The 17102-nt window shown below is 39.4% G+C and overlaps 1 protein-coding gene across 2 annotated transcripts in view; it reads right to left on the bottom strand.

Annotated features, from left to right (window-relative positions):
- The window catches only part of VCL (vinculin), a 111178-nt gene that overhangs the window by 18807 nt on the left and 75269 nt on the right, over positions 1–17102 (bottom strand). For both annotated transcript variants that reach the window (XM_047824356.1, XM_047824355.1), the window contains exons 7-13: positions 16016–16106; positions 14589–14736; positions 10340–10493; positions 8953–9128; positions 5754–5944; positions 2233–2432; positions 971–1099 (exon numbers count right to left, since the gene is read on the bottom strand). In XM_047824356.1, coding sequence (XP_047680312.1) covers positions 971–1099; positions 2233–2432; positions 5754–5944; positions 8953–9128; positions 10340–10493; positions 14589–14736; positions 16016–16106 — 1089 coding nt within the window. The remainder of the gene's footprint in view (positions 1–970; positions 1100–2232; positions 2433–5753; positions 5945–8952; positions 9129–10339; positions 10494–14588; positions 14737–16015; positions 16107–17102) is intronic.

Genomic DNA, 17102 nt, shown 5'->3' with positions numbered 1-17102 from the left:
GGCCCCAACATTCAAACATGGAAAATATAAACATGGCATGCTGGGAACACAACACAAGGAAGTCAGTGTAGACAGAGCAGCCTGCAGGGTAAGAGTGGTACAACATGATGTCAGAGAGGTAGAGGGGAACCAGATGCAGTGGTGTGAAGTCACCGTAACCACTCACACCAGCTCATAAGAGGCAAATGCACCCATTTCTTCCCAACCGCTTTCAGTGACTCCACACCGAAACAGCCACAACGGGAATATTTACATCATGGAAACCAACAAACATTACAAATCAGGGCTTTTTGGTTTTTAGGCTTTCGTTCCTAGAGTGCCAGTCTACCAGCACATCACTGGTCTTACTGTTATTGTAAGGATCCTGGCTTCCCTCTGGGACAGGAGGGAGTCATCGGAAGGGGGTGAGTAGAAGAACGACACCAAATCATTTAAAAGGACTACCTTGACTTTTGCGTTGAGAATAAAATGCCCTAATAAAAGGGACAGTTGTGACTGGAGTGCCCTTTCCTTCATTTCTTCCTGCCTTGAACATGATGCATAGGGTTACAACAGCCATCTCACACCATTAGGAAAAGACCAAAAAAAAAATCACAGAAATGCCAGCTGTCACAGTGTCAAGCTGCTGAACCAATGCCAGGGCTACCTATGTCCGTGTTTCTTGTTACACCATAAAAACAAAACCCATTTGTTTTCTTCTCTGATAGTCAGGTCTTCTACAGCTTACAACTCAAGAAATGTCCTAAAGACATTACTGACACACCTGATAACTAAAAGAAGAGGTAGCAAGGCCTTTCCTCTTCTGCCCTTCCACCCTTCACCCACAATTTCCCAACCACTGCCTCTGATGCACACTGAAATCAAATTTTACCTTTACAAATATCCAAATATATATAAATATGCATGCGTGCGTGCGTGCGCGTGTGGGTGTGTGGGTGTGTGTGTGAAAAGGAAGACTCCAGATACCCACTTCTTCCCTACTGGGAGCATCAGGAGGTGCAGTGGCCGCCACCGCCAACAGCTTGATGGGAGTTGTGGTGTCGCTGAAAACATCTGATACCTCCTGAGTCATCGCCTCCTGCATCCGGGCTTTCAGATCCTTAAAAACATTGTTCACAAATAAAAATTACCAAAAATGTCCAAAAGGTACATCTGCCAATATCCTTACTTTAGTGACACATTCATTCATTCATTCATTCATTTAATCTTTCATTCAGTAAGTATTTACTATAACTATGTACAAAGCACTGAACCAGCATGGAACAGGTGTAAGATATGAATCCTACCCTCTAAGAGACTCATGTCTAGTAGGAGAGGTAAGACAGCACCCACATTCTCCACCCAAACAAGAAATCTTACTTCCTTTCTTGGTGGCTTCTAAGAAATGGTACTGAGGTTCATGGGGTAGAACAGAAGACCCTGAAATGTAAACAGAGTTCCTCGCCACTCCCAATGTTGGAGGAGCCTAATCATGGCCACAGAAGCTGTAAGGATTGTTTGGCAGATGCAGTGTCATATCTCTAAGCATTTTCTTACATTAAGAGTAAAGAAATTAAGAACGGGAAATTTTTCTGACACATGTTTTTTCAGTTAAGTTTCTAGAAAAACTTGATAACCAATATATGTACCCATTTCTTAACATAATCTAAAGACGATTCTTATAAGTCACGGAAAAGGTTCCTTTTCATAGTTATCACACTTAGTCCAATCTAAGTTTTCTGGATTTATAGAAAGAAGTCTCAGTCACTCCCACTGCTTCTCAAAGTGGGTGACACTCACGATACCTGAAATGATGTTAGGTGTTAGACAGAACAGTGTTTTCATTTTGATAATTATGTGTTTTCTTCTAAAGAATATTAGGAAAAATGTAACTAGCACATCAAGCTCATGTTTTCATGATTATTATAAAGTTGTCTTTTAAATAAATCCACCTAAATTTAAAAAGGGAGTCCATTTTAAGAAAAATATTGACCAAATAAACACAGAGGACATATGGTAGAACAAATATCACAAAAGAGGTCTTGCTTGACTGAGACTTGGAAAACAACTTCAGCTGCAGTCAAACACAGGTGAGCTTTTTCCTAGTAAGTTCTAGACTTCATTATATGCTCCTTGATCACACTCTTCACTTTCCCTAGATTCAAGAAATTGTATATTTTAAAAATCTCTCCCCTCCCATTTTTCAATAATAGTAAGCATAGAAATGTAATAATGTGTGCTCCAAAGTTCTACCTTTAAGGAGTCTTGGAGCTGAGATGCAAGTGCTCTCGCCTGAGGACTCTCTCCTTCCCCTCTGGCAGCAAGGTCAGCCAGCTGGGCTGTCAGCTGGTCCACACGGTCACACTTTGCAAGAAGATCTTGGCGATACGGCCCCATCATGACATTAGCCAGACGATGCCCTTCGGCCACAAGACCCCGGATGGCAGCCTGACCTGGATCAAGAGGAAAGCACTGTAACTTACAGAGACCCAGAGAAGGCAACTGCAGTACCATTGTGGTAAACTATTGTGTTGTTGTTGTTGTTTGTTTTATTTTAAAGTTTACTTATTTTTGAAAGAGAGAGAGAGACACGTGTGTGCATGCATAGGGGAGGAGCAGAGAGACAGGGAAAGAGAGAGAGAGAGAGAGAGAGAGAGAGAGAGAGAGAGAGAGAGAATCCCAAGCAGGCTCCGTGCAAGTCAGCCCCAACTCAGGGCTCGATCCCATTGACCCGGGGATCACCACCCAAGCTGAAACCAAGTCTGACACTTAAGTGACTGAGCCACCCAGGTATCCCTGTTGTTTTTTTTTTTTTAATAAAAACATTTATGGCACAAAAACAGACACATAGACCAATGGAATAGAATAGAAACCCCAGAACTAGACCCACAAACGTATGGCCAACTCATCTTTGACAAAGCAGGAAAGAACATCCAATGGAAAAAAGAGTCTCTTTAACAAATGGTGCTGGGAGAACTGGACAGCAACATGCAGAAGGTTGAAACTAGACCACTTTCTCACACCATTCACAAAAATAAACTCAAAATGGATAAAGGACCTGAATGTGAGGCAGGAAACCATCAAAACCTTAGAGGAGAAAGCAGGAAAAGACCTCTCTGACCTCAGCCATAGCAATCTCTTACTCGACACATCCCCAAAGGCAAGGGAATTAAAAGCAAAAGTGAATTACTGAGACCTTATGAAGATAAAAAGCTTCTGCACAGCAAAGGAAACAACCAACAAAACTAAAAGGCAACCAAAGGAATGGGAAAAGATATTTGCAAATGACATACGGACAAAGGGCTAGTATCCAAAATCTATAAAGAGCTCACCAAACTCCACACCCGAAAAACAAATAACCCAGTGAAGAAATGGGCAGAAAACATGAATAGACACTTCTCTAAAGAAGACATCCAGATGGCCAACAGGCACATGAAAAGATGTTCAGCGTCGCTCCTTATCAGGGAAATACAAATCAAAACCACACTCAGGTATCACCTCACGCCAGTCAGAGTGGCCAAAATGAACAAATCAGGAGACTATAGATGCTGGAGAGGATGTGGAGAAACGGGAACCCTCTTGCACTGTTGGTGGGAATGCAAATTGGTGCAGCCACTCTGGAAAGCAGTGTGGAGGTTCCTCAGAAAATTAAAAATAGACCTACCCTATGACCCAGCAATAGCACCACTAGGAATTTATCCAAGGGATATAGGAGTACTGATGCATAAAGGCACTGGTACCCCAATGTTTATAGCAGCACTCTCAACAATAGCCAAATTATGGAAAGAGCCTAAATGTCCATCAACTGATGAATGGATAAAGAAATTGTGGTTTATATACACAATGGAATACTACGTGGCAATGAGAAAAAATGAAATATGGCCTTTTGTAGCAACGTGGATGGAACTGGAGAGTGTGATGCTAAGTGAAATAAGCCATAAAAAGAAAGACAGATACCATATGGTTTCACTCTTATGTGAATCCTGAGAAACTTAACAGGAACCCATGGGGAAGGGGAAGGGAAAAAAAAAAAAAAAAAAAAAAAGAGGTTAGAGTGGGAGAGAGCCAAAGCATAAGAGACTGTTAAAAACTGAGAACAAACTGAGGGTTGATGGGGGGTGGGAGGGAGGAGAGGGTGGGTGATGGGTATTGAGGAGGGCACCTTTTGGGATGAGCACTGGGTGTTGTATGGAAACCAATTTGACAATAAATTTCATATATTAAAAAAAAAAAAAAGATAAAATAAAAAAATAAATTAAAAAAAAAACATTTAGTGGGGTTTTTTTCCCCTAACAATAGAAAAAAAATTAGGAAATACAGGAAAGTATAAATAAGAATAGATAATCCACCCATAATCCTCAGAGACTGATACAGCTGAACATTTCCTACCAGTCTTTTTAAAAATTATTCTACTGATATTTATTTATTTATTTATTTTGTTTTACTTCCAGTATAGTTTACAGTGTTATATTAGCTTCAGGTGTACAATGTAGTGATTCCATAGTTCTATACATTACTCAGTGCTCATCACCATAAGTGTACTCTTAATCCCCTTCACCTGTTTCAGCCATCTCCCACCCCTCTCCCCTCTGGCAACCAAAATTTGTTCTCTAAGTTCTCTATTTTTTTGTTTTGTCTTATTTTCTTTGTCCATTTGTTTTATTTCTTAAATTCTAAATATGAATTTCTCTTTCTCTGACTGACATATTTTGCTTAGCATTATACGCTCTAGATCCATCCATGTTATTGCAAATCTTTCAGTGGTTTTTTAATGCACTGCATGTCCCTATACAAATACACATTTCTCTTTTACAAAACTGAAATCGTACTTTACATTAACTTTTATTCCTTGCCTCTGTTTATTTAATGGGAGCATTTTTCCGCATCATTGAGTATTCTTAAAAAATCATGATCTACACATCTATGTAATATTTTATCATATTAACCATAATTATTGATCATTTACTTATTATTAAATATTTATACTGTTTATATACATTCTCATATGTAACTCTGTATAGAAACATGTCTAATTATTTCTTATAATAAATTCCTCTAAGTCAAATTGCTAAGTCAATGAGTATGAACTTTTTTAAAGCTTTTAATATGTAATACTAAATTGCCATTCAGAACCTTTATACCAGTTTATTCCTCCCCCAGTAAATTATACATCTGTCTGATTCCCCAAAACTGGGAATCACCAATTTAAAAATTAATCTTTTTATTCAACAAAAATAGTAAATGAAGTAAACAGATCTTTCAGCTTCAGCAGATTTGCTATCATAATATGACCTAACTTCTTACAGATTCATCCCTAAAAACTCCCCAAAATCAAAATTTTAGGTTATCAGTTCTACTGGTGACTGTGTAATGCAGGAGCCCTCAAAAATGAAAACACCCTTGGTAGCTAAGTGCTTCTTACTTATTTTCAAAAACTACATTTAACTGGGTATTTTCCAATGAGCGTAATAGAAATACAACAGAATGGAAGTACACATAGACTGGAAATAATTAGTTCAAAGTTTCGATTCCAACCTGAGGACCTTTCTATTTGCCCACAGCAAAATCAGTTACTCACAAATTCTTTTGAATAAGCCACAGGTATCATTTATGGGCTATATTTGGAAATGGAGTCACACTGTAGGATGATTTACTCACCAGTAGCTGAAGAACCCCTTCTGCACCTAATTTCAGATGAACAGGATCTCTATCAACAACTTGCTTATTTTCACTAAGACCAGTTTATGGAGGGTTAAGTGCACTCATGGCCTTACCAACGCCCCGGTCATCCACTGTGGGATTATCAATCCACCGCTGTGCTTGTTCAATCTTGCCCTCCAGGTGGACAGCTGCCTTGGCAGGTCTGCTGTTGGCCACAGCCCTATTGGTTTTGGTCTGCAAGTTCTGCAGGGCCGTGGCCACCTGTTTGGCCAATGCTCGAGCCTCTGGGGAATCTCCTTTCCCCCTGAAAAGGAAAAAAAAAAAAAGCCATCCTGTCATAGACACTATTTACAGTGAGAGGATTTTAATTGCTACACAAATGCTAATGAGATGCCAAATTGCTAATGATTATTATTAGCTTAGTTTGGAAGGAGAGTGGTTTATTTATTTGGCACTAAAGTAAGAAATTGATCATTTAAATTCAGATTGCAGTATCCCAGTTAAAACATTAAATATGAGTTTGAGTCAATCTACCTCAATCAAGCTCAACCATTTGGTTAGCTGAGCTCAATCAAACATCACTAAGTTGGGGGGGGTACCTGGATGGCTCAGTAGGTTGAGGATCCGACTTCGGCTCGGGTCATGATCTCATGGTCTGTGAGTTCAAGCGCCGTGTCAGGCTCTGTGCTGACAGCTCAGAGCCTGGAGCCTGCTTTGAATTCTGTGTGTCTCTCTCTCCCTCTGCCCCTCCCCCACTCGTGCTCACGCACGCACGCGCGCACGCTCGCTCTCTCTCTCAAAAATAAACATTAAAAAAAAATCACTACATTGGCTGACCCCTCAGTTGACCATCAAGGAAAACACTAGTTCCCTCAGGGATTAGGCGGGCCCAAGTAGCCATGTAGGTTGTATAGCAGTAGTTGAAGCAGCTACAGTACTAGTTATAGAACTAGTAGTAAGTAGTACAATTTTTTGAGTCCCAACTCTGATAGTAAATAACACTCTTATGTTATTTAATCCTCATGACAAACCTAAGAGGTAGATACCAGTATTATCCCCATTATTCAAAAAGCAAAATTGAGGGACCAAAAGGTTGGATAACTTACCCAAGATCCTATCACTTACTTTGGTGGACTAGGGATTCAAACCCAGGCACTATGACTTCAGAGTCCTCACTCTTAGCTACTTACATTGGTATCAAAATAATTCTCCAATTCTTGCCATAACCGATTGAACTGGTTATCTAACTCAAAGACAACATGAACACAGTCAAGCAAGGAACCTAATTCCAGTGTGCATAAAAGTCATCTGGGATCTTAGTTTTAAATGCACCACCAGAAAAGATTATGATTAAGTACACCCCACTGCAAACGCAGTGGGGGTCCAGGCTGTACATTTTTCACAAGATTCCCAGGTGGTTCTGAGGTATGTTGTCCTTGGCCCATGCTTCAAAAACACTGCATAGTCAACTAGCGGTGGGTCTGGAACTAGAAAGCCTGGGACATGGTAGGGCAAAGCTAGACAAAGAACCCAAATAAACAAAATCAACACACAGACTGAAGCAGACAGCATGCCATACAGCTACTAACAAACAGAGGGAGTAGTTTCCAGTTGCCACCAGACCTGGCCATACTTCAAACTATTAAGTTCCATTAGACATTAGATGCCACTACACATTTCTGGCCTCCACTTTTTCTTGAGTTTCTTGTAACCAAATACAGAAATAAAAAGAGAATCACAATTATGTATCACAAAGGGAGATTACTGCCCCCAAAACCCTACTCCAAAGACTTCAGATTCTAACCATTATGAACATATAAAAAATATGACACATTTTATTTCTCAAGTCCACCTAGAGAAAACTTCAGGTTAATCTTATCTGCCTCACCTGTAAAAATGAAAATGTTAGCCTACCAGCCAGAACAACTAATTTAGATATTCTCTCAAGAACTCCTTTGTGATTTTAAATTTCAGTACCTTCTCCATTATAAAGCTGGACAAAGAAGGTATTTACTTTGGTTCTGATCGTGGCTACTCCCACTGTCAGGAAGCTATGGATATGTATATGTTATACTAATAAGTAATGATGGCATATGACCACACAGGAAGGTTTGCTGTTCTCACCATTAGCATCAATTCTCTCTTCATCATTAAGAAACATTAATGAGTGCCTGATATGTATATGGAATCGTGTTCTGGTCCTTAAAACAGTTTCTCCTTTGAGTATTTTAAACTAGTGATAATGTAAACAGATTATATTAATGGGTTAATATTAACAAACATAGACCTAACTGTAAAGACATTATATTTTACAATGATCAAATTATTTTCTCTACCTACACAACTCAAGATTTGGGGTATAAAACAGTGATTCCCAAATGATCAACCTTGATATGTAATCAAACTTGAGCTGCTAAGTTGGTCTCTATCACAACCTCCTGCCTAAAGTATGTTTACCCTGCTCCCACCCATCTCCTATTCATGGTAGGCAGGAGTGTGCTTTCTTAGCCAGTATTGTCCTCTTGGTCAATACAAGACTTGAAAGAATTCTAAAGTACAAGTCACTGAGACAAGGTTAGGTACTCTCCCAGGGAAGAACAGGAAATGAAACATACAAGTTAAATGAAAAGCCAAATCTCACAAGATACTTGACTATGGTTATCCCTGAAGAAGTGGCTGGAGGCCTGAGGTGGAGAAGAAGCGACTTTTGTCCTCTTTTTTAATGTTCTTTTAGCAGTTTATTTAAGAGAGAAAAATACTGATCAAAGGAACAAAGCAACACCTCTTTATATAATCAAAGTAGAAGCCATGAAAGCCTTTAAAAGCAGTAGCTGTGGTGAGGACATTGTATTTAAGGATGTTTTATAACTGTTACATAAGAAATAACATTGCTGGGGAGAAAAGAAAGCATCTTCTTATGCCTCCTCCCCCTCCCCCCTGTCCACAGTCCACAGTATCTTTTCTTAGATAGCCACAAATATTTCCCTCTTGTGCCTGGGAAACAGTTATGCCACAAACATGATATAGCAGGAAAAGTCCTAGCTTAGAAATAAAAAGTGGATCTCAAAAAAGGAGTTCTTAGCATCCTAAATACATTAATTTAAAACCATGTGATCATCAATAAATCATTAAACCTCAGTTATGTCAATAATAAAACAGAAGTAATACCTGACCTAGCCATGTCACACAGAATCAACAAGAATACAGTGAAAGAGCATCACATGTGCATTTAACCTATAGCATTCAACTATATATGCACTTGGGGGAAAAAAGAGAGAGATTAAAAGGCAATGTCAGAAGTTAAATACATACTGTCTTCGTAGATCTGCTAATTTAGAAGTCAGAGCAGATATTTCTCCAAGAGAACGTAGAATGTCATCTCTCTCTTTAGGATCATCACATAATTCTGCTATTTTCCGAGCTTCAGCCAAAGCCCCTCGAATCTGTTCTTCTCCTTCTGGTCCACCATTTGGATCTGCAAGCCAATTCTAAACACATAAAAATGGAAAAAAAGCATACTGTGATCTCCTCATAAACCACATTTCATTCAACTGACAAGGCCATCAGAAATATTTCAAAAGTAATCACAAGGCACACCAGTGATCGCTTTTACAATGTTGATTCTTACTGTTTTAAACAGGTTCTTAGCTCAGGCAAAATCAAATCAATCCTCCATCTTCTTAAAAGTGATTTTTTTCCTTCCCCATCAGAATAAGTATCTTCAGGGGCGACTGGGTGGCTCAGTCAGTTAAGCGTCCAACTTTGGCTCAGGTCATGATCTCATGGTTCATGGGTTTGAGCCCCACATCGGGCCCTGTGCTGAAAGCTCAGGGCCTGGAACCTGCTTCAGATTCTGTGTCTCCCTCTCTCTCTCTGCCCCTCCCTCTCTCTCACTCTGTTTCTGTCTCTCAAAAATAAACGTTAAAATTTTTAATAAAAATAAATTTTAAAAAAGAGAATCTTCACAAGCGTATCTTTGCTTTAATCACACCTTACTAATTCTTCAATTTCTCAAACATTTGTTTCTCTGTGAACTGCTTGAAAATCATTTTACAGGAGAGTGGCATCAGAAAACTTTAACCCTTTAACATTGCTATGACCAAATACAGTTATGAATTCTAAGATGAAGAAAAGCTTTTATATACTGTGATCTATACCAGGAACTAGAATTTTCTTAGTGCTCAGAGTACTTTCTCTTTTTTTTTTTTTTTTTAATTTTTTCATTTTAGAGAGGGAGAGAGCACACATGCACAAGCAGGGTACAGGGGCAGAGGGAGGGAGGGAGAGAGAGAGAGAGAGAGAGAGAGAGAGAAAGAAATCCAGGCGGGCTCCACACTCAGCGCAGAGCCCAATGCAGGGCTCAATCCCACACCCCTGGGATCATCACCTGAGCCAAAATCAAGAGTCAGACACTCAACCGACTGAGCCCCCCAGGTCCCCCCAGAGTACTTCCTTTAATCAAAGTATTCAAAATTAAGATCTCTATTTCAAAATAGAGTTAACATGAGTCTAAACCTGTGGTAGTAGAGGAAGTGTTAACATTGGTAATTGCTGGGAATCAGTCATCACTTAGAAACACCCATTATCTACCCATCTATATATATGGGGGGGGGGTGGGGGAGGGAGAGAGAGAGATGCAGGATAATTATGGAACATTTCTCTTTTATTTCCCATCCCTCCTTAAAACCATCATTACTACCTGAGCAGCATCGATCTTCTTGGCAATGCTCTGCTTTGAGTTGGTCATAGCTTCCAGCTTGCGAGCTGCATTTTCCACTTTGGCTGTTAGCACATCCAGACCCTGAGATACCTGCTGGGCCTTCTGCATGGCCACTGGCGAGGCTCCTTGTCCTCTGCTCAAAACAGATGTTGTCATTGTACTCTCTCAAATACTTACTAGCAAAATATCATGAGAAGCACAAATATGTCATTTTTGTTAACATGCTTGTCTTTTTCCTTTCCCCTACTACATCTGGGATAGCACAAGAAAACAGAAGAGATAAAGCAAAACACCCAAACCATCCACTTTCTCCTTTGGCTTTTAAAAATATGCATTAGCTTCCTGGAACAGCATAACCACTTTACAGACCAGCCTGCAAATTTCAATAATAATGATTCTCCTTTTGATGGTGATTACATAATCAAGTCTGAACTTCAGGGGGAAAATGTGCTTGTGATCTTCTTGCTATGAGGGTTTTGTTACCATAGTAATGTGTGCTTTAGAAAAAAAAATCCCATTAGATTGTCTTATTTATGGGCAAGTATACATTGAAAATGTTTCAGGAAGCAGCAAGCACAGTATTACTGAAAGCACATGACACTAGGACCAAGTAGATCTGTGTTCAAAACCTGGCTCCTGGGACCTGTGAACCTTGTTTACAATGGGCTTCAGCTTTGTAACTTATAAAATGAGGGGTGTGCAGGTAACAATACTTGCCCTGCTTACCTAACAGAGTGGCTTCAAGCAAAAAAAAAAAAAAAAAAAAAAAAACCAAAAACTTGAAAACACTATGTCAATAAAATAATACGAACATATAATTACTACTGTTATTAAATTGTCATGATTATTAAAATGAACCTAATAGGGGCGCCTGGGTGGCGCAGTCGGTTAAGCGTCCGACTTCAGCCAGGTCACGATCTCGCGGTCCGGGAGTTCGAGCCCCGCGTCGGGCTCTGGGCTGATGGCTCGGAGCCTGGAGCCTGTTTCCGATTCTGTGTCTCCCTCTCTCTCTGCCCCTCCCCCGTTCATGCTCTGTCTCTCTCTGTCCCAAAAATAAATAAACGTTGAAAAAAAAAAAAAAAATTTAAAAAAAAAAAATAAAAAAAAAAATAAAATGAACCTAATAATAATCTTCAAGTCTACCTTCTACTCCTATGCAATCTATAAATATCAAAAACAGTTGTCACTGAGGTGACAAGAAACTGTTGTTTTCCATCACATTCTTAAAGAACTAATTTTACTATTTTCCTCTCCCAAAAGTGATACACTTCAAAAAGTATGAGCATTATTAGAAACTTGTTTTCTCTTTGTAAGAGACTTTCCAAGTCATAACAAAATACGATTTGCCACATTTTTATAAGCTCATATATTTTTTAAATTTTTTAATGTTTATTTAGTTTTGAGAGAGAGAGAGAGCACAAGCAGGGGAGGGGCAGAGAGAGAGAGAGGGAGACACAGAATCCAAAGCAGGCTCTGTCTGTCAGCACAGAGCCTGACACAGGGCTCGAACCCACAAACCGTGAGATCATGACCTGAGCCGAAATCAAGAGTTGGGCACTTAACCGACTGACCCACCCAGTCGCCCCTCAGATATTTTTAATCCACTCGGTCTGGTAAACTCAATGATGGGGTGGCAACTTTATCAGTTGGTATAATGGCATGGCTTATCCTCTTAACCTGAGCTTCTGATTTTAGGATGAACTCCAAAACATCTTTGCTTCCCTTTATAGTAGCATGGATCTGTCATTCATTTATCTATCTTTTCAAATTCATCCTTATTGGGGCACCTGGGTGGTTCAGTCAGTTAAGTGCCCAACTCTTGATTTCGACTCAGGTCATGTTCTTATGATTCATGAGATCAAGCCCCGCTGATAGTGCAAAACCCGCTTGGGATTCTCTCTCTCTCTCTCTCTCTCTCTCTCTCTCTCTCTCTCTCTCCCTCCCTCTGCCCCACCCCACTCACACACACTCTCTCTCTCAAAATAAATAAAATAAACTTAAAAAAATAAATTCATCCTTATTTTTCATCTAAACCAATATGTGAAGTAATGAACTCAAATACTATTTATTGCCAGGTATATAAAAGATATATATACCTTTTATTTGTACTTGAGCTTTCCCTTTTATGTGCAGAGGAGTGGAAGACTTTGGGGATTTAATTTGCTTTTTTCCTTCATATCTAGTAATTCATGATGAGAAACCATGTTAGTATAAAAGTCCAATTGTGAAAATGTAAAAATATTGATGTGCTACATAATTTTTCATTCAAATAAAAAGTTTACTGAGCCCCATGAGAGGAAAAATATATCCTTACAATCTAGAAACCCTAGGTGAAAAGAAGAGTTATCAATGAGGAAATTGTTACTGAGTTTCAGCCACTAAAATGTTAAATAGCTAGGCATATTTAAGAAAAGCTAACAGGGGGATAGCTTTCTAATCTTTCATCAGGAAAGGCTATGGCAGGCTCCAGTGTGAAGAAGGCCCATAGCTCCCTTCCCTGTTCTAGCCTTTTCTCTTTACAGATTTATGGCCGATCCCATACAGCAGCCACCTTGTTCTCTTGCTCAAATTCATCTTTCTCTGAACACATACAACTGTGTATTTGAGAATTCCAAGTGAAAACTGTCTACCACACTGTGAAAAGGCTGCAAACAAAAGAGCCAGCAGTGAGAAATTAGAAGAGCCAAGAATCTTGTCAAACTGCATTGGCATTTCTCCGAATGGGAACAGAACTTCTTTTTGTCCTTTCTGTAAAGTTCCTGTCATGCTCATGACAGGGGAGACTGCTTCACAGCAGGAGAAAAAGGCTCACTGGGTTCAATGAGATCACATTTATTTATGCAGTTCCTTCTCCCCTACAAGGTAGAGATCCTAAACCTGAAACCTCTGGAGTTCCCAGGACTGCAGTGAATCCACGATCCTCGGGAAATTATACATAATACTATAGGGGCAAGTTTATGTGCAACTTTTTACATAAAGATTAATGGCTCTCATGAGATTATAAAAATTATTTTGATCCAAAAAAGGTTAAGAACCACTCCTTTAAGAATTGTATTCTTGGGGCACCTGGCTAGCTCAGTCGGAAAAGGGTGTGACTCTTCAACTCAGGGTCATAGGTTCAAGTCTCATGTTGCGTGCAGAGATTACAAAAAATAAATACACTTTAAAAAAACTGTATTCTTTTTTTTTTAATTTTTTTTAATGTTTATTTTTGAGAGACAGACAGAGACAGAGCATGAGTGAGGGAGTGGCAGAGAGAGAGGGAGACACAGAATCCAAGACAGGCTCTAGGCTCTGAGCTGTCAGCACAGAGCCCGACGTGGGGCTTGAATTTACAGTGAGATCATGACCTGAGCCGAAATCGGCTGCTTAACCGACTGAGCCACACAGGCACCCCCAAAAAACTGTATTCTTAAGTTTATTCTGTTAATACATTTTGAAACCAAGTGTAATGGTGTACAACATGTCAAGGGGTTATTTCTGAGGCCTGTTTGTATGGAAGCCCTATATGTTCCAATTATCTCAAGATGTTTCATGACTTTCTTGAAGCCAAATTAAACTTCATCTACACTAGTATTTCATATTTCAATTTTTCCTCAATGCTGATATTATAAAAGTCCATAAAAATGAGGATAATCTTTTAGAGCTGCATTAACTCTATGGCTGAGTTTCAAAGAAGCCTATATTATACTGAGTTTTCTTAACAGTAAACTATATAGATTTAGTTTACAGGGGGAAAAGTTCTAACAGTCAAGTCTTAAAGGAAGTAAAAGAATTATGAAACCAAATGAATAATGACGAAATAGAGACTCAAAAGCCTAGAAATAACCAACTTACAGGATAACCTATTTAACTGGATTTTAGAATAACATGAAATAATTCTAGTGTTTTCACTCTTTGTTTCTTTTTACCCATCCTTCATAAAAGATATGGCTACCCATGCCAGACTTCACCACTGCCCCTTATTCTTTCTAAACCTATGGCTAGAAACCAAGATACCATATTTCTATTTCTATTTCAAACTTGCTACAAAGAATCTGCTACTTTGAAAGTTTATCAAAGGAGAAGTTCACTTCAATCTTGAAAGAATTAATAGAGTATGAAATCTGTGTTGTCCATTAGTCAAAAATAACACAGGGAAATTAGCAGAGACTTGGTCTCTGAATCACTTTGTCAGAAGTGAGATACGATCTGTTACCTAACTTGGGTAAGAGTAGAGCAATTTTACCGGGCTCGGAGTTCAGCCACTTGATCAGTCATCTGCCCCAGCATTTTACAGGTTCCCAGGATCTCTCTGCGTTCTTTGCCTGCACAGAGTTCACCAACTTTTCCAGCTTCGTCTAAGATCTGTCTGATGGCCTGCTCACCAGCATCCCCTAAAATAAAGAGATACTCAATATCCTCACTGTTGACATATTAATTATTTAGAAAGGATACTTTACAAGTCATTTCATTCATGAAGGAATGGGTGATTTTAGAAGACAAGTGAATAGAAGGCAATACATCTGATAGCTAACAGCCAAGCAGTGCCCTCATAAGCAGAGGGTGAGCTTTTAACCACAGATACTTCTAAAAAAAAAAATACTTGGAACCATATCCATCTGGAGATGATAAGCAGCTTGTGGTAAGAATACAGATGATGAAAATAAGCTCTACTAATTTAATACTACTTAGCACCTCCAACCTCCATTAGGCTTTTCACATTCATTCAAATATTAATCTAAAACTGAATATTAGATTAGAAAATCCATAAAACCCAGCTCAATAACCCATTTGGGTCTTTACGTAAGTCAAATTTTCTTTCCAATTCTTATTGGCATCATTTAATCTACTAAATTAAATACTTTTTTGACATAAATGGAAATCTGCCCAATGGGAACTAGAAAGAGAAGAGTTTGGGTTTTTTTTTAATATTTATTCATTTTTGAGAGGCAGAGAGCAAGCATGAGTGGGGGAGGGGCAGAGAGAGAGGGAGACACCAAATCGAAGCAGGCTCCAGGCTCTGAGCTGTCAGCACAGAGCCTGACGTAGGGTTTGAACTCACGGACCACGAGATCCTGACCCGAGCTGTAGTCGGGTGCTTAACTGACTGAGCCACCCAGACTCCCCTAAAGATAACAGGTTTTTTTTTAAATAATTTTTTTAAGTTTATTTATTTTGAGAGAGACAAAGCAAATGGGGGAGGCGCAGAGAGAGAAGGAGAGAGAGAATCCCAAGCACACTCTGCACTGTCAGCACAGAGCCCAATCTGGGGCTCAATCTCACGAGCCATGAGATCATGACCTGAGCTGAGACCAAGATCTGGGCACTTAACAAACTGAGCTACCCAGGTGCCCCAAGACAAGAGTTTTTATTCAGAATAATTACCTTTCAGATTCAGGGAAGAAGTGAGCCAATATTCTGGCAGAGAATGCCCACTTCAGCTTGGTTTATTCCTCCATGATGAGAGGTGATTAGTCTATGCCGTTCATCTTTTTAAGGACCAGTAATGCTTCAATTAGTCAAAACTATCAGAGAATGGAGTATGCCCCTAAATGTTGCAGTAGTTATCTCAGAATTATGAGATTATGGAAAGACCCTCTTTCTTTATTTGTTTGTTTGCTTGACTTTTCGCTTTTTACTGTATCTGTCAGGAAAGTAGAACCAGTGGGTTACCTGGAGAGGCACTGGGATCACGGAGCCAACCCTTGGCCTGGTTCAGTTTGGAGTCTATGGAGGCCAATGCTCTCTTCATGGCTTCAGTGTCCTTTTGAAGAGAAACACCACAATTATTTTCTTTGCAAAAACTGAGATACCATGATACAAAGTAAGACAGAGAAAAAGTTACAGCACTTAACATACAATAGCTAATGTAGTCCTAAAACAGCCTTAAAAATACTCTCACCACACCAGAGTGCTTATTTCTGTCAAAATGCAGCATTGTGCATGCAAATCTTCAGTTAATTCTATTTTGTTTTCTGGTTTCTCTATTGCTAGACTGTGAAAACTGGTAAAATCACTCAAGCCAAAAGATGCTTAATGTCTGCAGCAGGAAAAAGCCCTGTTGTCACATGCCTCATTATCAGCCTTTCCACTCATCTAGCGCAACCCTGGCAAAGCCCTCCCTGCATCAGGGAAGCCTCATTAGCATGTGGCGCCACAAATCACAGTTCTTTTACATCTTGTTTTGAAATACACAAACACTGGATGATGCTTCACTATACTTAATTAATCTGAAAAACTTGGAATTACTGGTTGGAAAAAAACTGAAAATTTTAATCTAGCAATTTAGTTTTAATTCCACAAATAAACCACTGAATGTAATGTAAGAAAAAAGTGTTTTTCTGGCCTTCCCTGCCATCCTCCTCACCCTCCTCATTCTTCGTTCCTTTACCATCCTAACCTGGAAGGAGAGGCAGAATAAAATAAAGCGGGTCTCAATTTATTGCTTACAATCAGGATTCAAAATGGCTAGCATTAAACTACCATAAAACCTCCCAGGATATGGCATGAGAAGCTGAAACAGACTAAAACTATACCTATAGTTTGATGAAGTTTTTAAAATTTCATCAAAGTTTTGCTCTAGGGAACTGGCTCTTAGAGAGTTCATCCATCAAAGCATGGATTTAACCTCTGAAGCTCTGGGCAATGCCCTGAATCCTTAACTTTTTTTCACTTTCCAATCCTGCAAAACTGGGGTTCTTAAAGGTGTTGTATCACCATGTTTCCACACGGGGGCACAAGGAGCATCCCCCCCCCCCCC

This window comes from Prionailurus viverrinus, chromosome D2 (assembly GCF_022837055.1).
Source record: "Prionailurus viverrinus isolate Anna chromosome D2, UM_Priviv_1.0, whole genome shotgun sequence".
Classification (NCBI taxonomy): domain Eukaryota; kingdom Metazoa; phylum Chordata; class Mammalia; order Carnivora; family Felidae; genus Prionailurus; species Prionailurus viverrinus.
Note: the sequence above shows the minus strand (reverse complement) of the source record. Positions and strands in the feature narration are given on the sequence as shown.